This window comes from Staurois parvus, unplaced genomic scaffold (assembly GCF_062004578.1).
Source record: "Staurois parvus isolate SC_StPar_1 unplaced genomic scaffold, SC_StPar_1.0 ptg000390l, whole genome shotgun sequence".
Classification (NCBI taxonomy): Eukaryota; Metazoa; Chordata; class Amphibia; order Anura; family Ranidae; genus Staurois; species Staurois parvus.
In genome coordinates this window covers 8,457,319-8,485,000 of record NW_028318186.1, presented here as the reverse complement: position 1 = coordinate 8,485,000, position 27,682 = coordinate 8,457,319, and the positions used below count along the sequence as shown (strand labels likewise).

General features: G+C 39.0%; 2 protein-coding genes across 5 annotated transcripts in view; one reads left to right on the top strand and one right to left on the bottom strand.

Moving 5' to 3' along the window:
* Positions 1 to 19,923, bottom strand: part of RUNX2 (RUNX family transcription factor 2) — a 292,530-nt gene extending 272,607 nt beyond the window's left edge. For both annotated transcript variants that reach the window (XM_089686062.1, XM_089686063.1), the window contains exons 1-2: positions 19,789 to 19,923; positions 19,405 to 19,576 (exon numbers count right to left, since the gene is read on the bottom strand). In XM_089686062.1, coding sequence (XP_089542188.1) covers positions 19,405 to 19,462 — 58 coding nt within the window. In that variant the 5' untranslated portion in view covers positions 19,463 to 19,576; positions 19,789 to 19,923. The remainder of the gene's footprint in view (positions 1 to 19,404; positions 19,577 to 19,788) is intronic.
* The window catches only part of SUPT3H (SPT3 homolog, SAGA and STAGA complex component), a 692,202-nt gene that overhangs the window by 77,246 nt on the left and 587,274 nt on the right, over positions 1 to 27,682 (top strand). The window contains exon 1 of one of the 3 annotated variants that reach the window (XM_089686065.1): positions 17,697 to 17,827. The exons of the other annotated variants lie outside the window; for them this stretch is intronic. Coding sequence (XP_089542191.1) covers positions 17,805 to 17,827 — 23 coding nt within the window. The 5' untranslated portion in view covers positions 17,697 to 17,804. Of the gene's footprint in view, positions 1 to 17,696; positions 17,828 to 27,682 lie in introns of those variants that run through there. 3 annotated transcript variants of the gene reach the window in all.

Here is a 27,682-nt window from a genome sequence, read left to right as displayed (position 1 = left end):
CAGCTGCTCCTTGACTTGAACTTGTAGAGCCTCTGGTGGCTGTGCAGTGTGGCTCCTGTTCCCTGTGCATATGAGTTGCAACACATCTGGACAGCATTTAGCCTGGGATATTGTATGCTCTGGGTCTTTAAACTGCAAATATGGGGATAAAGAGAGGGACACAAGAATATGTAGCCCAGCACACTGCAATTCACAATAATTTAGCTGGGAACTCAAAATTTCTATAGTTGGGGGGGGCACACATAACAAAGCCCCTATTATTGGCTGTTCTAAGCCAGGTGACCTAAGTTCAGGCAGTGTTTTATGTTGGCAAAGAATTTGCTCTGACAAATTCTGGATTCATTTTTATGGACCATGAACCTATAAGCCATGGTTGGCCAAAATTTGAACATCATCCCCAAAAGATGTGAAGAAGCTGAAGTTCTTAGTTGAAAAAATGTATACGCATGCAGGTGAAAGTGGTGGTGGTGGAGGAGGATGGGTTGGGTAGATGGCAGCGGCACAAAGGAAGGCAAAATTGGGCAGATTAAACTTCAACGTTAAACCTTTCTTTTCTGACAGTTATATCTGTTTATTATATATACACTGTATGTAGTATAGGTTATGGAGGAGCAACCACCCACAGTCAGGAGTAAAGAGGAGAGTTCCAAAACCTGCTAGAGTGAGGTATAAGGTAAGTATTACACTTTCTCCTTTCTCTACCCCCATAACATGACAAGCATTAAAACTTTGCAGTGTGGGAAGGGGAGAAGGGGCCAGGGGCCATTTCAAGGATAATTTTTTTGTTTTTTAATAATTCATGGTGTTGGAATTTGAAACCTTTATCCTTGTAAAACTCTAGAATACTGTTTTCCCTGATATTGCTTCCCGTTAAAATACTAGGACACTTTATACAAGTCAGCATGCCTCCTAAAATTTAGCAGCCATTTTAGTATCCCTATTTGTTTCACAGTTTTTCTAGTAGTGTTTCTACTTAGGGACTGATAAAACACCTCAGAAATTCAAAGTTGTCATTAAATTGTGGCTAAAGTACAAAATATCCTATACAATAAAAATCCTAGCAGTGCAACAAATAATTGATGAGAATGGCGCACTCCATGTGAATTCCTATAAATGACTTCCATATAAAAGCTTATCATTACTGCACGAATGTCCATGTAGTTGCAGTTTAAAACATTGCCACCCTTTTTTGAAGTGCATATGTTCATTTTGAGCTGAAACCAAGACGGTGCTGAAGTGTACACTTGCTGAAATACCCGAGGAAATTTAAATACAAATCACCTATAATTACAAGTAAATCTAGAAGTCCCATAGTGCGAGTTTTTAGCGTTAGACATTCTACACTGATATTTCCTTTGCAGGTAAATGATACTTTCTGTGATATCATGTCAGCCTGCAGTCTCTTGCAAAGGGATTTCTGACAGCAACAGACTAAATTTGGCCATTGATATAAGATGTGGTCAGACATTGGCAAACTATTCCCATGTTTTCATGTTCGTCATCAGCAGAGACATGCAGCGCTATTCTTGTTGGCTTACTAGTCTGGCCCAAATATCATGGCATGATCATACCAGTTTGTGATGGTCTAATACACGTGTCAAACACAAGGCCCTCAGGCCAAATCAGGCCCACCAGGCCAGTTTATGTGGCCCTCACACCTCTCTAGCAGCTGCGGAACCCCCATTGCTCCCCACCCATGTCCCAGCAATCGGTAGCAGAGAGGAGGACAGAACTCCTCCAAATCCTGCACTTTTCTATGCAGTCACAGCACCCCCTCATCTCTGCCTTTCTGGTCTCAGCATTCAGCAGACCCCAGCAGCTGACTCCAGCACTCTTCTGGTCCTCCTCCAGACCCTGCACTTTCTGCATCCCAGTTCCTTTACCAGACTCTTCCCGCAGAACAAAGTAAGGAGATGCATTGTTATATACGGGGAGGTGGGGGCATATAAACAAATTGGCACCTCTGTATTACAATGTACCTACATGGAGGTGCAACAGTATGAACTGTATTTATAGTCTTTTTTTGATAGGTAGGGGGACTCTTGACATCTGATGTAAAATGGGGTGGGGTGCTCCATGGTGGACATCCATTCTTACAACCACAACCGGCCGTTTGAGGAGAACCATGCTGATGCAGCCCACAATTAAACTGAGTTTGACACCCCTGGTCTAATAGCACCTGTATATGTGCAGATATGACCAGTCATTATATGGAGATATTAACCCATAATGCAAGCTCATTCGTTTACTGTTGATTTGAAAGATGTAAGATATTCAACAACATGTTTCTGTTTATATGCCTGAAGAGCAAATCTCTCACCATATGACTTTTCAATCAGTACTCAGATTGACGTTGTTGTTATGCTATTTTTACTAGATCATGGTATACCTGTTAAAGAAGACTGTAAATACTGTTGCACCTCCATGTATTCACATTGTAATACAGAGGTGCCCATTTGTATATATGCCCCTGCCAGTGTGCTATTTTTCTTGGCCCCACAAGCATCCATTTAACATTGAGACCCTAAAATAAAACGAATAGTCTATTTGATGGTGTGTGTATGTCATAATATTCGATTATGGAACCATGTATAGCATTGCATCCACAAATTTCACAGCTTTCTCTAAAGTATTCCATTGACTAACTGTTGGGCAGTCTTTTCAAAAATTGCATGAATCAGACAATGATGACATTTGTCCCTTTTTAATCACTTCAGCTCTGGAAGGTTTTACCCCCTTCATGACCAGCCCATTTTTAGCTATTTAGCACTATGCTACTTTACCTGGTAATTGCGCAGTCATGCAACGCTGTACCCAAATTAAATGTATACACTTATTTACACAAACAGAGCTTTCTTTTAGTGGTATTTGATTAACATTGGGTTTTTATTTTTTTTTAAATATAAACGAATAAAGACCACAAATTTTGGCAAAAAAAACCCTGATATATTTTTTTTTTGCTATAAAATATATCCTTTAAACAATATCAAATTTCTTCATAAATTTATGCCAAAATGTATTCTACTACATGTCTTTTGATAAAAAAAAATTCCCAATTAAGTGTATATTGATTGGTGTGAAAGCTGTAGTATCTAAATGGTATATGTACTGAATTTTGTTTTTTCTATATAAGTAATGGTGGTGATCAGCGGTTTATAGTGGGATTGTGATAGTGCGGCGGGCAATCTGACACTGGTTGAGAACTAACTGACACGAATATCACCAATGACACTAATACAATGATCAGTGATAGTACTGTACACTGTCAATGTTCTAATGACAATGGCTGGGAAGGGGTTAACATCCTGGGGCAATCAAGGGATTAAGTGTGTGCCTAACAAGTGTTAATGTGTGCTGCTTTTTTACTAAGAATCGGTTTGTTTCTTCTCCCTGCAAAGCTGTAGTTATAGATATAGTTCCCTCTGTCCAGAGCCCTGTGGTGTTAACACAGGGCTTTGGGCTGTGATTGGACACAGCCGATCAGCAGATCCCAGCCACAAATCATTTCCAGAATCCTGCTGTGTACAATTACAGCGTTAGTCGGGAAGGGGGAGGAGGAGTGCACTCGAGCCTTGGACCCAGAATCAGGCAGCGAAATACAGGTACATTGCTGTGCCTGTAGGAGACGCCCATCCGCAGTACAATGCAGGTGGGCGGTCCTAAAGCGGTTACAAATGTTTCCCAAAAGGATCTTTATTTTATAGAAGGCCCATCAGCCTCTAAAACGTTTAGATACAGTATGTGATTTGCTGCTAATTTTAACTTCGATTTTGTGAAAGCCTATTTGGATTCACCGGTCAAAGAGCTGGCTTGCGTGTGCTTGAACTCTTTGTATACTGGAAGAATTTTCTCTAAATCACCACTACTCTTTCATGAATGGAGCTTTGGCATCTCTAGAAACAACCTTTTCGGTTCCCAGAGGAACATATCCTGCTGACAGAAATCCTGCCATAAAAGCCACTAGTTCACTCATTGAAACCTCTGTGAATTCTTCCACCTAGAAGTGTGTTTATGGAGCTGCAGAGTATATAGGATTGTTGAAACAACTCTATCGCAGCTAGGTAACGAAATGCTGATATGCCATGGTCTCTAGAAGGAGGATCTTATATACTATATAATAGACCGTCTCTATATAGAAAATGTACTTATTAATCGGCCTATTAGAATAGAAGCAGAACAACATCTGAGTCTGGAACTAATAAAGTGTATGTAATTACTATTAATGAACATCTCTTTTTCTCTCCATTTTGGTCTGTTAAATATACCTTTAGAAGATTTTCGTTATAACTGTTTGATAAGTGCAAAAATTACCTACTAATAAAACCAGAAATATTGTGACACTTCCTGTGTTGCCTTCATTTGCAGCACCGTTATCATTGTTCCTAGCTCTACAGGACTACAGACCCCCCCCCCATGTTATGGAGAAGAGAGTGAGGTGGTCTGTATATCTTTCCTAGGGTGACAACAGTGATCTTCTGTAAATTCAGTAATGAGCGTTGTCACCCTGGGGCAAGGAGAGTGTTAGTGGCAGGATCACTAGGTGAAACAAAGGAAAAACTGATAAAAGAAAACGAAAGCAGCCACCACATCTAAGGACTGGTAAGCTGCAATATATTACATCTTTGACTTTAAGTATTAGCAAGTATAATAATTTTAGGCGTTTTCCCCCCCAATTCTTTCCTTTTTTTTTTTCCTCATGGAAATGCTATTACTTTAATGACTTTTACCCATTTTAAGGGCTCGTTCACACTTGGCTGTTTTACCAACGCTTGCCAAACGCCCCTATAGCGTTTGGCAAGCATTGGTTTGACGTTTGCGGAGCATTTTTTAATGCTTGGCAAACGCCGCATGCGCGGTTTAGCGGCGGTTGCTAGGCATGTGCCGAGCATTAAAAACACCCCACAAACGCCTATAATGAAGTTTGAATGGTGTTACCACTCCGCAAACGCCCTGCAACCGCACCGCAAACGCCGGCCGGATGTTTGTGGAGCGGTACCATAGGCTAGAATAGGAGGCTTCAACGCCTCCTGACTCGACCAGAGGTGTCCGTTTTGCCGCGCCGCTACCGATCCCGTTAGAACAGCACCATGTGCTGCAATGTGCAGAATTGGCAGAAGTGTTTGGGAAGTGGTAAAAACGCTTCCCAAACGCCTCTCTGCCGCTTGCACACAACGCTAGTGTGAACGTAGCCTTAAACAGGTGAAGACCTATAAGTCTGGTAAAGAATGTCATATTTTTAGTCATAAGACCGATCTGGAACTGTCAAAGGCCAGCCGTAAATGATAATCTAAAAAAATGCGTTCAATGTCAAGGAAAAATATGTCAAAGTAGCCTTAAAAAACTCAACAGTGACAAAAAATATGGCATTTGGGCTGAAGACCCTTACATACCCTTTCCCATGGGTATGTAATAGAGCTCGTTAGGCTGTACTTCTATGGATCTCAGCAGTGCGGTTGTTTTGTGCACTCCTGTGACACGTTTTTAGCCGACAGCAGGCTAAAGTCCGCTGTCAGCTGACGTCATACTGCCAGTCGGGCTGGAGAAAGATCGTGACCATAAGTTCGGGATCCAACCAGGATCCTGGACCGGCACCTGACTCAGCCTCTCCTGCCCCCTCCACAGCCCAGCACTCCAGTGGGGAGCGCAGAGCAGACAGTGGTGACTAACAGTCACTGCTGTCTGCTCAGAGTGGCTGGGAGAACTGAGCAATCAGCGGTGTTTGATCGCTTAGTTCTCTCCCTTAGATTCGACAGGGCAGAGATGCAGCATTGCATATGCTGCATCCACCTAGGTAAGTATAATTTTAAAAAAACTTCTCTTTTGAGCGGGCAGTATATTGGTTTAGGTCTTCAGAAACCACCCTTAGGGACAATTCACACCAGTGCATTTGATCTGTAAAACACAGATCAACGGAAGGACTTCTGAAAAACAATCATTTTCATTGTGTCCTATTCACACCGTAACCTTGCATTGCGTTGCGCTAAAATTCAAAATGTTGGTCAACTGTATTCAAAATGTATGTCAACAGATGTCAGTGCGTGTTAAAACGCGACTAAAATGGATGAAAAAGTACATGCATTTTAGCGCAAGTCATTTTGAATTGGCCCTGAAGCAGTGGCAACCCTTCAATAGGCATTTAAATCCAGGGTGATACTCTTTAAGGACCCAGAATGTTAATCTCAAACATTTTCCTTATTATTATTATTATTATACAGGACTTATATAGCGCCGACAGTTTGCTCAGCGCTTTACAATATGGAGGGAGACAGTACAGTAACAATACAGTTCAATACACGAGGGATTGGAGGGCCTGATCCTGGGGCTTGCAATCTAGGATGAAAATAATCAGATAGTAAACTGATTATTACACAACATTTTACTGTCTGTTAGCAATAACATTTTACCTAATTTTAAATATTTACAGGAGGTTAGTCTGGTTATCCCGTGAAAAATGCAAACTTCAGCCTTAATATTATGAACATGTAAAAAACCTACTAAAACTTTTATTTCATTCTTTTTATTTTCAATCATCCAGTGGTCACTGGCATGGGAAGAGGGGGATCAAAAAAACAAACAAATCATCACTTAAAATGACTAGATGCTACTATCTGAAGAAGACAAACACAATTAAAGCCCACATTTTGTTTTTTACAATTTTTAAAACTCTGCAGGACAGTGGGGACCCTCTGTGTTGTAACAATACCATTGGTATGATCTTCACATTGAAATACTGGAAAAAAATAGTTTGCATGCTAATACTGGAACATAGTTTAGTTCTGAGTTTAACAGATCTTTTGCAAGACGAGTGGTCTAAATCTATATGAAATTTTGCTGTTTTGCTGCAATGTTCACATTTAAGGGTCCATGCACACTGGCTTAAAAAAATGCTGCTCATAGCATTTTGCCTGTAGAAGCAGCTAATGTTATCCTATGTGGCCATGTACATTAGGCAGTCTGGAGGCATTTTAGGCTCAGTGTTTAGAGGAAGAAAAAATACTTCTGTTGTGCATTTTTTAAAGTGTGTTTTTAGCAGAAAAAAAAAACCGCTAAACGCTAGTACAAAAAATACTCAAAATTTGCATTTTTTTTTCTGTCGAGCACTGGCGGTTTTTTAAAGCATGGAGTGCATGGAGCCTCAGTGTTGTAGTACAGCTAGTTACAAGGGGTACTTTGCATGTATGCATATAAACAGAGTTTTATATATATAGATATATATGTGTGTGTGTGTGTATATATATATATATATATATATATATATATACATATATATATATATATATATGTGTGTGTGTGTGTGTGTGTGTGTGTGTGTGTGTGTGTGTGTGTATATATATATATATATGTGTGTGTGTGTGTATATATGTGTGTGTGTGTGTGTGTGTATATATATATATATATATATATATATATACATACATACATATAATCAATCAGTCAGGAGAATTGGAGTCCAGATATAGTAAATGCTCTGCTCTCTTATATATCCAAGTGTACAGAGTTAGAGGCATTTTTTTAAGCTCGGCGTTGAGGCAGAAAAGCCCCCCTTCTGTTTTGCGTTTTTTTTTAGAGCGTTTTTCTGGCCGAAAAAAACACTAAATGTTCCTAAACGCTAGTACAAAAAAAGCTCACAATTAGCACTTTTTTTTAAGCCAGTGTGCCTGGAGCCTTATACTGAGAAGACAGTCTGTTGAACAGCTCAGAAGACTTTAACTTTGTGTTATGGGATGGGCTGTTATATAGGTCTTGTAATTTTTATTTATGTATTCAAAGAATGTGCCCCCGTCTTCTCCACTGTGTAATCTCTATTATGGTTTTGAATGTGACAGCTGTTTTGCTATCTATATATTTTTTCATCGTTTACATTCTCCTGGGGTGAACCATTTAGCTTCTCAAGTAGCTTGACTTGTATTTATTTGTAGAAGAAACCATGTTTTCTGAAGGAAGCCTGCTCTCTCTGTATTCCTGCTACACTTGGTAAAAGTTACCTGAAAGCATAAGGGACAGAATGCTCAAGGGCTATCGGAAGCAGTTTACTAATCTGCTCTGATTCTGATTTCCTAGTAGAAGTAGAAAGCATAAATAGCAATAGACTTCCATAGGCGTTTGGCCCTCTTGGGCCACAAGCCAGACCTAGCTGTGGGACATTACACAGTTTATATCTAAAATTTGCTCAGAATTTGACAAGAGGCAGAACCAATTGCCAAGCAGCTACTAAGTCCACATCAGGGGTGGACTGACAACTCAAGGGGCCCCCGGGCAATAGGGGATCATGGGGCCCCTGTGTCCTTGCCCAAACTCAAAAAAGCCTATGAAAAAGATATCAGGGGCATCTCATGGGGCCCCCTACTGACCCTGGGCCCTCGGGCAGTGCCTGAGTTTCCAAATGGTCAGTCCGCCCCTGGTCCACATGACCCCTAAAGTGAGGGAAATCGCTGGGATCCTGTTATGCATGTAGTGTTTAAAGACTGCATAGATACAGTATATATGTGACTGTGTTCAGCACAGTGTAAGCAGTCATATTAATACGTATGCATGGAAGCAGCTATATTTGGCTATTAAAGTGCGGGCTCTGCTTCCTGCTTAGTAATACTGCATTTTCAATGCTTCTTTTTGTGGGTCAGGTCTTACCTAATGGAATGCAGAATACTCTTCAAGCCTATTTGAGCAGTCATTAGGCAGTGTTGCTAATCTCCACAGATCTACAGAGGGCCACTAGAGGGAGCATGTACAAACTCATGTCAGAAATTCAATCAAAATGTGGGCCAACAAGCCCATAAAACTGTAAAAAAAAATTGTAAAAAATCTATTTTATGCATGTCGTATAAACATGGGCTACTTGAGCCCAACGTCACGCAAAAAATGTATTTTCCCACGCACCTGCACTGCACGGGTTAACTGTTCGGTTTTCTCTAGGGGAGAGGAGAGTGGAGATATACTTACCTAATCCTCTGATCTTCCCAACACCGGTCCGGCACCCCTGCACTCCAGTGGTCTTGAAAAGTGGACTGTTCCTGACATCATCACTCCCAGAGCAGACTCCATAGACTAGGAACAGTCCACCACTGGATTAGGGGGGAGCACTGTTTTCCAGGGGATAGAGGGATCGGGTATGTATAAGCTTTCTGTTCCCCTATAGAAGAAACGAGCAGTTGACCCATGAAGTGTGGGCACAGCCCCACTGCATGGGAATAATCCTGTTTGTCTGGAATTGGGCTTGAATCCATCTGCTCTAAAGATGATCTAAAGTAATTTTTTTTTAATAGAAATGTACTTTCATTACAAGGAATGACATGTAAAAAATACTTCTATGTAAATGTTATGACAATACCTCACAATGTGTACTTACTGGAGGTACAGTAAAGGGTTCCTTTCAGGGACAAGAATATCTGATCTCTCCGATAGGCAAGCATGAAAAGCTCTTGTATGGCTCTAGCGCTACTTGCAGATATGTGTAATTTAACTCGTTATTGGGATCCTGTGAACAAGTTTGCTTTCAAGTGCTGATTTCCAGTTTGTATGAATGCAAACAAATGCTATCCTACTATTGTGACCTCAGAGTCGGTCAATTTCTAGGAATTCATGTTTGCTGTCTATTTACAAGGCTGTAAACTACCCATATTTTCGTAAAGAAAAGCAGGCCACTTTTTAATTATAGGAAGCCCACTGCAGCGCTGGGATTCTTTGTAGGCACAATATGTGGTGGTCTGAACCTTTTGAGGCTATTAAAGGTGTCGCGTGCTAGGTTGCTGGGGTTTGTTAGAAGGACGTCTGGCCCACTTTGAGGTCACTGCTGACAGCAGAGAAGAATGAAGAATAAAAAAACAACACCTGTGGTGAACTTTGAATGAAAACACCATTACTGGGGTTATTCTTGTAGCAACCAGATGGCCTCTGTAGTTCCACAAAGAAGTTTATTGACTAACAGGCCTATATCAAGAGGCTATACTTCCTAAAATCGGAGTGAACCTGGATAAAGGGGATGTTAAATCTACCAACTAATTTTTACCACAACATAATACAGTGTAATTATTCTATTAGTTAAGCCAGTTTCATTTTAATGCGTGAAATGGCAAGTAATGTTTGTGGTAACTTCACAGTTTTTAGCAATATTATGGTACACATCCTATGCAAGCCCAAATATTTTAATTCCAGTTTTTAGTGCCTAAAAGGTACAAAATCATGGCCAGGTGGGGACTCGAATTGCACCAACACTGATAAAGATTCATAATAATAAATAGCATGGAGGGGTTAGTAAAAAAGTTTGTGACATTTTTTTTTTTGTGTGTTTCTAAATTTAAAAGCTATGTTTACAAGTATTATGCTGTAAAGATAATGGAAGTATAGCGATACAGTGTGTGTATATTTGTATGTATGTGCGTGTGATATATATATGTGTGTGTGTGTGTGTGTGTGTGTGTATGTATGTATATATATATATATATATATATATATATATATATATGTTACAGGTGCTTCTATAGGGCCATCAATTTACGCATCGCTTTACATGTATTTATATATTGTACATTCACAGCGGTCCCTAACCCTCAAGGAATGTACAACCTAAGGGGTGTGTGTGTGTGTGTGTGTGTATATATATATATATATATATATATATATATATATATATATATATGTATATGTATGTATTTTTTTTTTTAATATATATATGTACACTTTTATTATATAGTATAATTTTTTTTTTTAATGCAGAAATAAGCTAAGGGCATACCATTCCACATATACAGAGAGCTCCAAGTCTGTCCTGATATTTGAAATAAAATACTCTCAGTGCTCCTTAACCCCTTCACTGTTTTTGAAGTGGTGGCTTCATAACTATCTATGTTTTGAAGCGTGAAGCAAACACTGAACTTATAACTGGTTAGCAGTAAGCAAATATTTTAGAACTGATAAGCACGGCAAGCTTCAATTTGTTTATGGAAATTAATTTAGGCCAAATAAAACTGAGGCTTCTGAACACAATGGGGATTCTGTGTACGAAGACGGGAGCATCTTCAATAAACAGCACATATTTTAAGATGTAACCACAAGATTAATTTTACAGCTTCAAGCGTTCTGAGACGCATTGTAACATCGTCACGGAGGATTTTTTTTATTTTTAAGCTATATTCTCGACCAGCCTTGAGCTGTTTTGCCATTAAATGTTTTATCAATTTAATGTATAGGGTTCAGGCTCATCATTTTATTTAAATCTTTCAATAATTGTAAAAAGCATTAAAATTTTGCTTTTGGAAGTTTATTTAAGAGTACAAAATATTCTAGCATCTCGGCGATTCTGTATGGGTGACTCCATGACTTTCAATAGTATTAAAAAGTTATTTTTAGATTGCACGAAAAACAGCCTTTTAGTTAGATGTAAATTTACAGTTGCAAGTAGTGTTTTTCTAGCTTAGCTTCAGTACATTATTTGGAGACCACCGATGTTATGAAATTAAAAGCACATGGATTCAGAGGCAGCTGAAAATGCTTGTAATTGTTCAACATGGCTCAGAGGGCTTTAATGCTTTGATTTGTGAATGATCCATTCACATCACTTCATTTAATAACATTTCTGTCAATGTTTTTTGCTTCCCTTTTTTCATTCATAATGTTTTAATAATTTTGAGCTTTATATAGTCTGCTTATTCTTGTTTCTGATCACAAAATGATATTTGATTGTTTCAAAATAGAAAATTAGCATTTTACTGACTATATTTAACACGAAATGAATAAATTAACCAGTGCCATAAATTGTATACATTTTAAGCTTGATTCACCTTTAGAAGTATAAGTAGGATCTAAATATAAAATATAAAACACAATTTTAAAAGTCAAAACTGGTTATGAGAGGTTATGAGGCACCTTATTCAGATTTGTTTATAAAAGGGATTATCATTAAAGAAAAAAACTCACAAAATGAAAACCTCCAACCCCGTTTTTTGGGGAAATTGCATGTTATGAATGACCAGTATACCATATTTGTAAAGGTCGTTGATGTGTCATTGCCTTTTGGAACTAGCCGTTTTAGAGTGATATACATATGCGTTTATTCCAAGGGACGTGATAAAAGAGATGAAGGTGATACACTTCAAGTGATGTGTTTGCCATTTATTTTAGACAATCATTTGTTAGCTTGAAATGCGAGACCTGCTGGGTTAGATCATGCTAGCTTATGTTATTGCTTTACTGTGTTTTATAAAGATTAAATGGAGTACAGTTTTCACTTATGTTTGTTGTGTTTAATATATTTGAATACTTAGAATTTAATATATAGTAAAAATATATTGCATAAAGTACTACCATTGATCTATATTACAGATTTAATTTCAAATAGACGTAACACTGAATCTATACTGAACTTTAAAAGAACTGAATTTGGTATTTACTCTCCAGAGCCTTAAGTGACATTGATGTTATTGGTTTTACATTTCTTTTGCACTGAACTGTATATTTTCTTTATATTTTCATGAACTTTCAAAAGTGTGAAATTGTATATTAGGCATTTATTTCATTCCTAGGCATTGTGCAATTTTTCTATATAAGTGTAGCTGGCCTGCGTTAAGACCAAATTGTTTCTTTGCTAAGAGTCTTACTGTGCGAATATATATCTTGTTTGGGTTTCCCTGGCAGTCAAAAAATGTGAACGCTGGTGATTTAATATTTTGATTTCCTGTTTAAGTGTACTTAAATTCCACAGAAATATGACCATTTCAGCTTTGGCTTTTCTTCCCTTATCTTATATGCAATTTGTTAAGTGTGGTTCGAAACTTGTTAACCTTTTTTGTTATTCTTCCTGTGTGGAGGATGACCTATCAATCATTACATTTGGATATAGTGGAAGGGCTGCATCTATCATATATTCATATGCCCTTTTTTTTTTAACTCTTTTATTACTTTGTTAGGCTAAATTTTGTGACATAATGACTGAGATCCCAGCTTTGAAAGAGCACAGTCATAAAGAATTTTGTATAGAGAAATGAAATTATAAATTTGTACATGGATCAGATTCCAGACTTTAATATGCTCTAGACTCTAGATGTTTATTATATTTCTCATAATGGTAAATAATACAAATAGTATGTATACAATATGTATGAATGTGAGTTAGGGACCTTACATTGTAAGCTCCTTGAGGACAGGGACTGATTTGAATGCTTAATATATATGTAAAGCTCAGTTTAAATTGATATATAGAAGTACCTGAAATATAAAAATAATACATAACTACAATTTCAATTTGATCTTGCAATGGGGTAAGTTTTCAATCAATTTGAAGAATGACAAGCGTGTAGATACAAAAGTGAACACTGGTGATTGATGAGGATGGGAAATATTGGTTAAAATAATTTTCCAACTATTTTAAATGAACTATTGGTAATAGCAGTAATTAGTATAGAGTAAGTGCAGTATCCAATATTTCTGCTACTTTCCAAGGTGTTAGAGATCGGAAACAGTGACTGATATGTCTTAAATCAAACAAAGTGATTGAAAAATAAATATTGGTTGCTTTTGTAGTACTGAGATGTTTGTCCACTCTTACAGAATACTGGCTAATAAATGGCCGGTCTTGCATCATTCTAGAAAAAAAGCTGTTATTATAACATAGTTTTAAAATCCCCTCCACCTCTTTGTTAACAATCCACAGAACCCTGGTGATAATTTAGCTTAATAAGACCACCTAGTAACGAATGGATAGTAAGTGTTGGCTCTTTTCTCAGACACATTTTTTAAAATAATATATGAATTGTTTGCTTTGTACCATTGAATTTAATGAAAATTTGCACAGTATCACTGCTGTCTTCTATGACCACTAACACTTTGCAAATACTGGACACGCTAGGTAATAGCATTTGCCATTTTTCACACATACAATTTTAGAGGTTTTGACCCAATTACTGAAAATGTTCATAGGCAGCAAATTCAGCTTATATTAAGAACCTGTTCACACGTGAGCACTTTTTGGGGAAGTTGAACGCGTGAGCACCTGCACATAAGATCTGTGCCATTTTAGTAATCCACTCTGTTCTCATGTCTGTGTTTTCATCCAGTACATTTGCTAAAGGGTCCTCTAAGTGGCAGCTTTGCAGCGTTTTGACAAATACTCATATCCCTTAGATAATAATGTAGGTGTTTTGCACAAAATACTGAGGGCCTATTTACAAATGTTGGTTTTAATGGAGCAAAACTCATGCATTTTGCTGAATTAAATTGCATGTCAAGCAGAAAAAACGTTCTTTCCTATGGTGCTGGTTTATATATAGGCACTGCAGGATAGGGGCCCATTTACATCTATGCATGAAAGATACCTCACATGCCGCATGCACATGGAACAGTATGGGAGATGCCTCACATGCCACAGGCACATGGAACAGTATGGGAGATGCCTCACATGCCACATGCACATGGAACAGTATGGGAGATACCTCACATGCCGCATGCACATGGAACAGTATGGGAGATACCTCACATGCCGCATGCACATGGAACAGTATGGGAGATACCTCACATGCCGCATGCACATGGAACAGTATGGGAGATGCCTCACATGCCGCATGCACATGGAACAGTATGGGAGATGCCTCACATGCCGCATGCACATGGAACAGTATGGGAGATACCGCACATGCCACATGCACATGGAACAGTATGGAAGATACCTCACATGCCGCATGCACATGGAACAGTATGGGAGATACCTCACATGCCACATGCACATGGAACAGTATGGAAGATACCTCACATGCCGCATGCAAATGGAACAGTATGGAAGATACCTCACATGCCGCATGCACATGGAACAGTATGGAAGATACCTCACATGCCGCATGCACATGGAACAGTATGGGAGATACCTCACATGCCGCATGCACATGGAACAGTATAGAAGATACCTCACATGCCGCATGCACATGGAACAGTATAGAAGATACCTCACATGCCGCATGCACATGGAACAGTATGGAAGATACCTCACATGCCGCATGCACATGGAACAGTATGGAAGATACCTCACATGCCACATGCACATGGAACAGTATGGGAGATACCTCACATGCCGCATGCAATTGGAACAGTATGGAAGATACCTCACATGCTGCATGCACATGGAACAGTATGGCAGATACCTCACATGCACATGGAACAGTATGGAAGATGCCTCACATGCTGCATGCACATGGAACAGTATAAATCCAGTGTGAAGAACCCTCTCCCTTTCTTTCTAGAAAGTTTATACAAAAATCACCATATTTAAATACTAAAAACATATTAAAAAAACAAACAAACAGTACAATTGCAATATTTTTGGACAGCACCATCTCCGAATAAATTAAAAACAATTCTAGACTGACTTTAGAAAAATAGAAAAGTGACAGCAGAAAAAAGAGCAAGTCGCCCATTGAGTCTGCCCTTTTTACTTCTTGTTGTGAGTATAGATCTATGTTTGTCCCAAGCATGTTTGAAGCCACTTACTGTTGACTGACTCACTACCTCTACTGGAAGTCTGTTCCAGTATCAACTACCCTTTCAGTAAAATAATACTTTCTGAGATTAGTTTTGAACTTTCCTCCTCTTAATTTGAGGTCATGTCCCCATGTTCTTGATCTTGGTTTCATATTGAAAATACTGCCCTCCTGAACCTTATTCCCCTCTATCATGTATGTAAAGGTTTCAGTCATGTCTCCCCTTTCCCTTTTTTCCTCTAGACTGCACTGTAGAATTCCAGAATAGTGTTTGTTATGGATTTTAAAGAACCCTAATATAAACGTTTTGTTCGGACTTGTTGCCGGTCTGAAGTATTGTAAATAGAAGGAAGATTACCGAGTGTTGAGATGGTTGGACTGTAGCACATTTCACAACTGTTTCAATCCTGCATTTTTCTTGAGTAAAATAAAAAAGTAAATAATAAAGTTTTAAAAAGAATTCCTAGATTGTAAGCTCTAACAAGCAGGGCCCTCTGTTTCCTCTTGTACCAAATTGTATTGTAACTGTCATGTCTACATTTTGTAAAGCGCTGCACAAACTGTTGGCGCTATATAAATCCTGTATAATAATAATAATGGAAATTTAACTTTACCTTGCATCCTGTATATTAAAAAATGTACATTTTAAATGCAGAAGTGTGAGTGGGCCCTAATTACAATTTTATAATTTGATATGCAGTTACAGATCATAATTGAACTGGGAATTTCTCTAAATTGTAGTATCTGATATAGATATTAACTGATCCTTTTGACATTCCGCTTTCATGAAGGTGACCTCTCCCAATGCCATTTCTCATCCTATGCCCACTTTGGATTACTTTTTTCTGTCTCGGGTTATGCCATTTCTTCATATATGAAATGTGCAAATTACAAGTCTGTTTCTACTGTAGTGTGAAGTAGGCCCAGCTGAAGAGAGCAGCTTCAATATAAACTGTGGCTGCAGACAAACATGCTTAGTGGAAAAGACAGATCCATCAGATACAATCTCCTTTTCAGAAGTAGGCCCAACAATTAGTCCAATTGCTGCAATGAAAACAAACTATAGGCTCAGGTTTAAAAGGCTGACAGGCAGGAAAAATATACACAGGTCAGACTGGGAAAGTTACACTTTCATCTCACAAGTGGCCTCATTTGAATCCTCAAAGCAATCTTTGCGTTCAAGACAGAATGCTTTTAAGCAAGCATTCAGTACATAATCATGTAGGTCCTGAATGAATGCATAGTATATAAAGTTTCAGCTGTGACGATACATGAGGACGCATTTATAAAACCAGCTCAGACTAAAAACCAACGTGATCTTGATCATTCACCACACACAACAGTAAAAAGAACAGGAGCATGCATTATAAATCATAGGCACTCGAGAAGAAGTATACACCTATTAATGGAAAAATGACTAAACTATTTCAGCCTGCAAAGGATTTATAACTGTCCTGGTGCTCTCTTTTATATTTTTTATTCAGTGTTCATCGTCAAGTCCAGATGGTAAGCCTGAACATTACTTTAAATGGGTTAACAACTCAACTTCCCCAAGGAAATCTCTATTCTTTCTTTTGTATATCAATATTACTGCTCTGTGACCCCCGAAGAAGGTGAATTAATCCGACAGTCCGATACGTTAAGTTCTCTCTAGCCAGCTGAATTTCCCTTAATCTCTTCTGGAAGTTGACGAGAAACGAGAGAAAACAAATATCTCTATACATGTAAACTGTGTTTCCTCTTGTAAACAGAGGGATATTGTGGTCTGGCTACACTCTCCGCAGCAATTCATTAATACAATTTCTTTCCTCTGTTTTCTTTTATAAAATGGACTGCTTCATTCATAAAAATCAGTGTTCGAAATTGACGTTTTTTTTTTTTTTTTTTTTGTAAAACAACGTAGCTGCCTTTTGCAGCAAACTGTTGACCACTACTGATTCTTTCAGCGTCAGAAGCAGCTGCTACTCCTGAAAATTGTGACTGCAATCTTGAATCGGCATCCTTCTCCTCAAATGAAAGCCATTAGGAATAATAGAGAATTAAGGAAGGACAATGGAACATCTGTGTGTCAGCAGTGTTAAGCATTCCTCATGCTCCGCAGCGTAATCACACTCTGCTAGCCATGCTTGTGGAAGTCTGTATTCAAATGTGCTTCCAGGCAGCCAATTGAAAAGCAGGAGTAGGAGGGCTAAGTAGTATCCCTGCCACCAGGTATTACTCTCTGAAGGCACTGCTGGGCTCACATGTTTTTATTTGTATTTAGTGCAATTATCCTTTTAGCATCTAAGAAGAAAGAGAAGGGAGAGCTAGTGATTCCGATGCCAGTGCAAGCCTTTTTTCTTCATGGACAGGATTCAGAAAATATTGTAAGTGATCACCAGCTAATAATGCCCACAGCCCTGTCAAAAGATGATTCAGCTAGAATGAACACAGCGTTGTACTTCAGCTGTGTTTCCAGCGCTGTCATAAGGAAGAATTCAGGATTTTGTCATTGCCACAGTGATGCAGAAGTTGCTCACTGTGTGAGACGTTGCCACATTAACTCTGTGTTGGGCATTATTTAAAGGGACATCCGTTTTTATTCTAGCAACCTGTCACAGGTTTTCTGAATAGTTTAATGGTGTCTCTCAACAGAAATATTAAATATGAATAAATTGGATAGGCGCTGCTTTGCAGGCGGTGGGGGATGTGTATAAAAATAATGCACTATAGATGCCGAATTTCTGCACGTTGTATTTTTTTTTTCCTGTTGTTTTTGCATGTATTTATTTTTTAATGAAGTCTTAACTCCGTGTTGGGCATTATTTAAAGGGACATCCGTTTATTCTAGCAACCTGTCACAGGTTTTCTGTATAGTTTAATGGTGTCTCTCAACAGAAATATTAAATATGAATAAATTGGATATGCGCAGCTTTGCAGGCGGTGGGGGAGGTGTATAAAAAGAATGCACTAAAAGATGCCGAATTTCTGCGCGTTGTATTTTTTTTTTTCTTGTTGTTTTTGCATGTATTTATTTTTTAATGAAGTCTTACCAAGTGCACATTTTTATCATGTTGTGCACTTTTTTTTTTTATCATGTTCTGTTTTTTTAATTTTTTTTTATTTTAGTCTGCATTAGTGTATTTTTATATTGTGTATGGCAGCTAACTGTCTATGTGATTTGTGCTTCTGTTTTATTTTGTCTTTCATTGACATCTTTGCTAACTGTTGTGGAAATCAAGGTGGATTTGGCATTGCGGACATCGGCTACTGGTTTGGGCAACGTTGGCACCTTTTCTGGACATTATTCTGCTTTACATTCTGGAGATAGGTGAATTCAAGTCTGTGTTCTATAGTCTTGCAGTTACAGGTTTTACCTATAGCTGTGTGAGGCTGAGCATAGAAGTGGTCTTGCCAAATAGCAGCTCAGCTAACAGTGCATCAAATATAGTGATGTGTTTTAGGGCCGCTGCGGTTAAGTCCTATTTTTCCTAATTTCCTTTAAACAGTGGGGTGCCTGGAAGTAGGACGGGAATTTAAAGTGAGCTGCTTGTTGAAATGATTAGGTGACTTAATAGACTGTGCTCTGTATATAACTTTGCCCTCAGAGTATTTAAATACCTTTCCAGGTACTTCACCTGGCACACATCTTTTAAGAGCAGTTCTTGCCGAGCCTGAACGTCTCTGATTCTCTAACAATATTCCTATAGCAGGTAGGTGGGATTTTAAAAATATATTAATCTGTGCGCTGCAGGATGTATGAGATGATGTAAAGTTTTGTGTGTGTGCTGGAGTAATTGTGGGTTGTGTTTTGTGTCCTGTGAAATGATGGAACAAGAGGAGCCTGTGGCCCACTGCTCTGGCAGTGTTTGACCCTTTAAACCCGCCTATCATTGACATGTAACCTGTTGCTTGGGATCCTGTAAACAAGTGCAGGTCATGATTGGTCAGATTAGGCACTTACCCCAGAAGAAGTTTTGCTGACACGGTGTCACGGAGCTGAAAAGGCTGTTTGACGCCATACCCGTCCGCTGCGACTTCTCTGGTCTTGGCGTCTTTCTGGTTCAATGGTTTCTTTTCTTTTTTTTTTTTTTTTTTAATGTCCCAGCAGTGATATCTCCTTTTGAAGCCTCAAACTGCAAATATAGCAGATTACAGTCATACAGGATAGTGGAACCTTATTGCTGTTCTGTATTTTAGATTGTCATAGTTCCAGTGAATGTATGCTATAAGATATGCAAGACACTTTTCTAATTCAGGCAGAAGACATTAACCCCCCACACATGACCCGGTAAGGAAGAATGGTAGACTATTATTACTGCATAGAATGTGGTTAAAGAGTACTTACTGACAATGATGGTTTTGAAGACTGGTAGTGACCTGCGGAGATTAACCATTTAAAAACCAGAGGCTCCGTGCTGTCCTCCTGGAGAAAGTTTGCACCGCACTTGTGGTTCTGTGGTTGTTTGTGAGGCGAATGAAGCATTCACACAATCCAAAAAAGCAAAAGCTTTTAAAACTCCTTTTTTCTGCAAGCAACGTTACTGGAGAGGCAGAATCATGTGGTTGATGACATCAGAGCTCTCAATGTGGGACAGCCTTCCACTGTGGCTTTCTCTCTCTCTCCCTTTTTTTTTTTTTTTTTTATTTTGACAAAAGGATCGTGGTAAGGCCTTTCCTGGCATCCAGAAGGATATAGCTTTTTAATTTTTCTGACTCATGAGGATTTGGAGAGAGTACAAATTCAGCCTGAGCTCAAACTCCTGTACAACTAACAGCATATGGAGCACAGAACTAATGTTGTACCATGTACTGTTCCAGTCGCAGTCATTATGCCATTCTTATTTCCTCTAGTTTGTTCTGAGTTTATTATTGTCTGTAGGAGAGCAAATTAAACTGACACTAGTGCCACATAATATTCCCGAGCAGGAGTAATGATTTATAATAATCCACATCGGTTTGAGCCTAATACCCAAAAGTCTGCTTTGGATTTACTGGAGTTTGGGGTGTGTGTTTTTCTTTTGCTCCTTGTGTACCAGAGTGTGAGAATCTGTAACTCATTGTACGATATATATTTGTTTTCAACCTTTCATCTTGAGGTCTGGTTGCTAAGCTTGGTTTGTGTAATTGGCTGTCAGAGAAGTGCAAGCCTGGAGATTCCTTTGCAGAGTTGAAATCATGTCTGTCTAAGTCACCCACTCTGGGCAGACCTCTGTTCTTGCCTAAGCAAAGATGTGTGTCTGTTCACCTGGTAAACCGGCTTTCTTTACTCTGAATCAGCACTTCTGCTATGTGCTGTTCCTGTGATGTGTTCTGCACTGTTAGGCCTAGGTTAGCAGTGACCTGTGAGTGTACTATGGCACCACATAGAAATGCAGCCTTGCCAGAGTAACGCTAGCACGGCAACTCGTTACCTTTAAAGGGGGCACTATTTTACTATTTTTCAAATATATATATATATATATACAGAGAGAGAGAGAGAGAGAGAGAGAGAGAGACGCACAGAAGTCACTCTACTGTACACTTTTGCATTAGGCCTCTTGCACACTGCAGCTTCAAAAAGCTCAGTTTAGCATTTTCTTTACTGATCTAAAATGCAGCTCATTGTTTACAATGTACCTGTACATACATTCACATAAGCACTGCGTATTCTTGAGTAAACAGAAAGAAAATTAGAAAAATGTGCGTTCCTGGTCAGTAATGTGTCGGTGCTCACAGGTATGTGCATATGAGAACAAATATTAATAGATTTTGCCTAGGAATATATTATATGCGAGAATGCGCACGTGTGCAATATTACGAACGAATATGCACAAAACAAATGCTGAAATTACATCCAGAAATGCTGATGTTCAAACATCAATACTGTGTGCAAGAGGCCTTAATTAAATTGTGTTTTGCATATAAACTTTATTTTGGGTGTTTAAATAGTGCTAACAATTTATGCAGCACTTTCACATTTTTTGCATTCACATCAGTTCCTGACCTGTTTTTCAAAGTCGTATACTGTGTGTGTGTATGTATAAATATATATATATATATATATATATATATATATATATATATATATATATATATATATATATATATATATATATATATATATATATATATATATATATATATATATGGGCGGCACAATGGCTTAGTGGTTAGCACTTCTGCCTTGCAGTAAATGGGTCATGGGTTCGATTCCCGACCATGGCGCATCCTGCATGGAGTTTGCATGTTCTCCCTGTGCTTGCGTGGGTTTCCTCTCACACTCCAAAGACATGCTGGTAGGTTAATTGGATCCTGTCTAAATTGGTCCTAATATGTATATGTATGAATGTAAGTTAGGGACCTTAGATTGTACACCCCTTGAGGGTTAGGGACTGATGTGAATGTTCAATATATATATATATATATATATATATATATATATATATATATATATATATGTGTGTGTAAAGCGCTGCGTAAATTGACAGTGCTATATAAGTACCTGAAATAAATAATAATAATAAATATATATATATATACACACACATACACAGAGAGAGGGAGAGAGCGCGTACACACAGGAGTCACTTTACTGTACACCTTTGTATTAATAAAATTTTTTTTTTTTCTTTTCTACGTACAGACTTATTTATTTCAGTTATTTATATAGCTCCAATAATGTATGCAGCGCTTTCACATACTGTGCATTCACATCAGTCCCTGACCTCAAGGAGCTTAGAAGCTAAGATCCACACCTTGCATACAACGCATGCTAGGGCCAATAGAGACAAGAGTTAACTAACCTACCAGCATGTAACCCCCCCCCCCCCAAAAAAAAAAAAAATTAAACCCCAAACCTTATAAAACAAATTAACTGGTTAATCACTTAAACACCACTGCAGACACTGTTCCCACGAGTAACAAACATAATATATTCAGCATTGCTGCGCAGTATAATGTATACTAAATTTAAATGACAATAAAACATATCTTTAACATTAGTGCAAATCTCAAACCAAGAAAGTGCTTTCAAAACCCACTTACGTAATAACACAAATCCTATAATCTTGTGCATCCAATCAATTATTTTTAACAAATTAATATTAATATTTGAAGGACTTTTACTTCAAGTATATGTCCATTATTTTCCATCCACTTGTGCTGAAATTACTGTACTGTTTCTGTGAATGTGCGTGTGCATCATTTTAACTCTTAATGTACAAAGCCCGTCACTAATGTGGCAATGCTCTCTCCTTCTAGTTAGACCCAATTATCATCAGGTCAAATGCACTTTCTCTTTAAGTCATGTCTGGTGTGCCAGGAATGATAACCATCACTTCATGTGGGTATACTCCAATCCATCTCCATCTTCGGGAGTCCCCTGATGAAAGTGTATGGGATGCTCAAAGAAGGTAATGCATGTAGTGCTTTCTGTGTGTGTATGTGAAAAAAAAAATGAAAAAAAAAAATATATATATATATTTATTTTTTTTAAATATCGACCAAACATATAAAACCCAACTTTTATAATGCACTATAACTAGTGCATATCAGGATACAAGCAACTGTATAGGAATGGCTCACAGTGGCCCATAGACTTCAGGTTTGCGACGTGACGTCATAAGCTCCTTCCAACACGCTGTGTCACAGAGTCACGTTACTTCCTCAGGGGATAACAAACCCATTGTCCTTGTCTCTATTTATATATAGTATTCTAATATGTGCTCTGGTAATTGATGTGCGTGCCGTTTTATTTACAACCATGGGAGTAAACCGTAAAGGCCATATTCCAATAACCTACCAGCATGTCTTTTTGTGGGAGGAAACCACATTACCCTGGGGAAACCCACACAAGCACAGGGAGAACATACAGACTCCATGCAGGTAGTGCCCTGTTAGGGATTTGAACTTGAATATGATAGCTCAAATATCAGTTTTCTTTTATTTCAAAATACAGAAATCTTCACTGCAGGTTTAGAAAACTAGCCTTCAAGTTTTGCAGGAGACTCTCTAAAATATCTTCTGTCCTACAGAATTAGAACTTGTACTTGTCTTTGTACTTTTAGTATTGGGCATGTAAGGAATTCCTGCTTTCCTCCCCAAATCCAGTGGCTGAGAAGTTAGTCACCTGGTTCACCAACCCCAAAGCTTAAATGCTGCAAACAAATGGGGGTCAGAAGGCGTAATCGTAGCTCGAGTTTTGGTCTAGGTTCTGCTTTGAGTTTTTCAGGCCCTAAAGCTGGCCATACACCGATTTTGATTTAACCCTTTATCCATTGGGTAATTGAACAAATGTTCCAGAAATGAACATTTTTGCACACAACTCTATTAATATATGGCTAGCCTAAAACGACCAATCAAGGGGATGGGAGTCAGGAGCAGGCGCATTAGGGCTTCTGCTGCATGGGTTTAGGAATAGTTTTCTAAACTTGTATTGATTAAAGGTTTCCTTTAACCAATTCCCGACCGCCCCCAATGTACTGTGGCTGGGCGGCAGCTAAAGGCCAAGCGACGTACCCGTACGTCGCTCTGGCTGTACTGACACAGGGGGGGCGATCCACGCCCGGGGGACACTGTGGAATGAAGATCCTGGTGAATGGGACTCGGTGATCATGTGATCGCTATGCGATCACATGATCACAATGTAAGCAAAGCTGTTATTAATCTCATTCATAACAGCTCTACCTTTCTTCCTAGTGACCTGTGATTGGCCCACAGCTGTCACATGATACATGGGGCCAATTACAGCACCCTGTACCACGTGACCAGCTCCAGCCAATCACAGATTAATATCTTGAGCTGTCAAAAACATAACTCATTCATGACAGTGCATGAATGAGTTAGGTTCATGACAGAAAGCTTTGCATTGCAGGAGAAATTATCTTTATTTCTCCTGCAAAGCAAAGTGTAAAAAAAAAAAAAATCCCTGATCACCCCCAAAAAGGGAGTGTAAAAATAATTAAAAAAAAAATCAAAATAACTAAAAAAAAAAAAAAAAAAAAAAAAAGCACCCTTGCCCCCTGTGTGCGCAAGTGTTGACCCTGTGTCGGTATGTAAACAGCAGTTGCACCATGCATGTGAGGTATAGTCGCGAACGTCAGATCAAGGGCAGTTATTCTAGCACTTCACCTTCTGTGTAAATATAAATTGGTGCCCTGTAAAGGCTTTTAAAGCATCGCCTATCAATAATAAAAATGTATGGACTTTGTTGCCATTGCACGGGCATTCGCAATTTTAAAGCATGTCATGTTTGGTATCTATTTACTCGGCATAACATCATCTTTTATATTTTATCAAACAATTGGGCAATATATTGTGTTTTTGTGCATTAAAATTCTATTTTTCTCAAAAGATTGAAATTTTTTTTTTTTGGGGGGGGGGGGGGTTATTCCACATATACCCATGGCATGCATAAGCAATATATCATGAACCACCTCCTGCCCACCATATAAGGTAATGACGGGCGCAAGGCGGTTCTCTCGCTCTCCGGGAGCGCGCGGCGATCGGTGGTGCGCTGCGGATCACCGGTCAACAGAGCCGAAGTTGTTGGCTTGGTCATGTGATCAGCTGTGTCCAATCACAGCTGATCACATGTAAATAGGGAAATGCCGGTTATCAGCATTTCTCTCCTCACGAACTGTCATGCTGACAGTTTGAGAGGAGAGCCAGTAATCTGCTTTACTCAGAGGGGACATGTACACTGATCATCAGGACACTGATGATCAGTGTGCCCTGATGATCTGTGTAGCCCCAGCAGTGCCACCTGTCAGTGTCTATCAGTGCCAGCTATTAGTGCCACATCAATGCCACATATCAGTGCCTACCAGTGCACATCAGTGCCCATCTGAGCTGCCTTTCAGTGTTACCTATCAGTGCCAGTCAGTGCCACCTATCAGTGCTACTAATCAGTGCCCGGCAGTGCCGCCTATCAGTGCCACCTATCAGTGCTACTAATCAGTGCCCGACAGTGCCACCTATCAGTGTCATGAGTGCTGCCTTTCAGTGCCCATCAGTGATGCCTGTCAATGCCCATCAGTGCCACCTATCAGTGCCCATCACTGCAGCCTCATTAGTGCACATCAGTGAAGGAAAAAAATCACTTATTTACAAAATTTTATAACAAAAACTAAGAAAAAACTTTTTGTTTTCAAAATTTTCAGTGGTTTTTGGTTTGTTTAGCAAAAAATAAAAAACCCAGAGGTAATTAAATACCACCAAAAGAAAGCTCTATCTGTCTCAAAAAAAGTATAAAAATTTCATATGGGTACAGTGTTGCATGACCGCGCAATTATCATTCAAAGTGTGACAGCACTGACAGCTGAAAATTGGCCTGGGCAGGAAGGGGGTATAAGTGCCCTGTAGGCAACTTTGTGTAAAAAAGAAAAAACCAAAGTTGTATTTTCAAAAAATGTATGGCAAAAAATAAAATGTTCAATAGACTCAACATGCCTCTCTGCAAAAATCCTTGGGGTGTCTACTTTCCAAAAAAAGTCTCTTGGGGGGGGGGGTTATACTGCCCTGGCATTTTAGCACCTTAAGATATATGATGGGCAGTAAGAAAGTAAAAGCGACGTAAATTCCAATATATATACCATAGTTTGTAGATGCTAGAACTTTCACACAAACCAATTAATATAAATTTATTGAGATTTTTTTTTTACCAAAGACGTAGCAGAATACATTTTGGCCTAAATTTATGACTAACCTTGAGTTTATTGGGTATTTTTTAGAACCATAAATGAAAAATATTGTGTTTTTTAAAAAAAATTTTTTCGGTCTTTTATAGCGCAAAAAGTAAAAGACCGCAGAGATGACCAAATACCACCAAAAGAAAGCTCGATTTGTGTGAAAAAAAGGTCTTAAATTTCGTTTGGGTACAGCATTGCAGGACCACGCAATTACCTGTTGAAATAGTGCAGCGCCGAGTAGCAAAAAAATGGCGTGGTCATGAAGGGGGGCAAATCTTCTGGTGGGAAGTGGTTAAAGTTTGAAAAATGAAACTTAATGACGCCCACTATCGGACGGATGTGGACTTGGAGTCACTGACATGGGAGGAGGCAGGGAGGGCAAATTAAGGCATAATTACAGGAAAATCAATCCATTCAATCCATTCTTGAAGCTATGAAAGATATGCTTTGGTTAACAGTTCAAAAGAAAAAATGAACTATTGCACGTTATCAGGTGTCTCTTCTTCATGGATTTAAAAATTATTACAAAGTATGAGACAAGAAATTGAGTAGTTTTTCCAGGATACTACAGCTGGAAATGATTGGGTAGGATCCTCTTGGTATAATTTATATCCTGTTCTGCCTCAGCCTTTTTTTATTTTGGGTTTAATAGAAGTGTTAAAACCCATGTTGTGTTTTAGTGGTTGTTTGTGTCCCTATTAAGAATATTTTCTTTTAGAGCCTGTATACGCCACTTGTAGTGTCGATGTCACATGCGAACACACTGCCCTCTGTATATGTGTGCGGTTATCATCAATTGTTACCGGCGCTCCCATGCATCTGGCAAACATGGGTCTGTTTGCAGCCACCAAACTGCATGGTACTGCACTACCATGTGGCGCAATTTTAAAAATTGTTCATACATTACTTTTTGTGTTTTCTCAGGCGTCTGGCAGCTCATTGAAGTGTATGGGCTGTCGAAAACGAGAGGGAACGTGCAAAACTGCAAAAAGGATGTACTTGTGTGAACTGGCCCTTCTGTTTACTGAGTGTTAGAACCGGAAGTGAAGGGAAATCTCCCTAAATGAAACACAGACAGCTGTACATTTTTGTTGTGGACTGGCGAAGGATTAGAAACTGTGTTGAGTTTGTATTGCTCTAGGAATATTTAGGGAAGTTCTCCCTGCTTTAGGGCTCGTTCACACTTGGCTGTTTTACCAACGCTTGCCAAACGCCCCTATAGTGTTTGGCAAGCGTTGGTCCGGCGTTTGCGGAGCGTTTTTTAACGCTCGGCAAACGCCGCATGCGCGGTTTAGCGGCGGTTGCTAGGCATTTGCCGAGCGTTAATAACGCCCCACAAACGCCTATAATGCAGTTTGAGTGGCGTTACCGTTCGGCAAACGCCCTGCAACCGCAGGCGTTTGCGGAGCGGCACCATAGACGAGAATAGGAGGCTTCAAAGCCTCCTGACTCGACCAGAGGCGTCCGTTTTGCCGCGACCTGACGCAAAAGCTCCCGTTAGAACAGCACCATGTGCTGTAATGTGCAGAATTGGCAGAGGCGTTAGGGAAGCGGTGAAAACGCTTCCCAAAC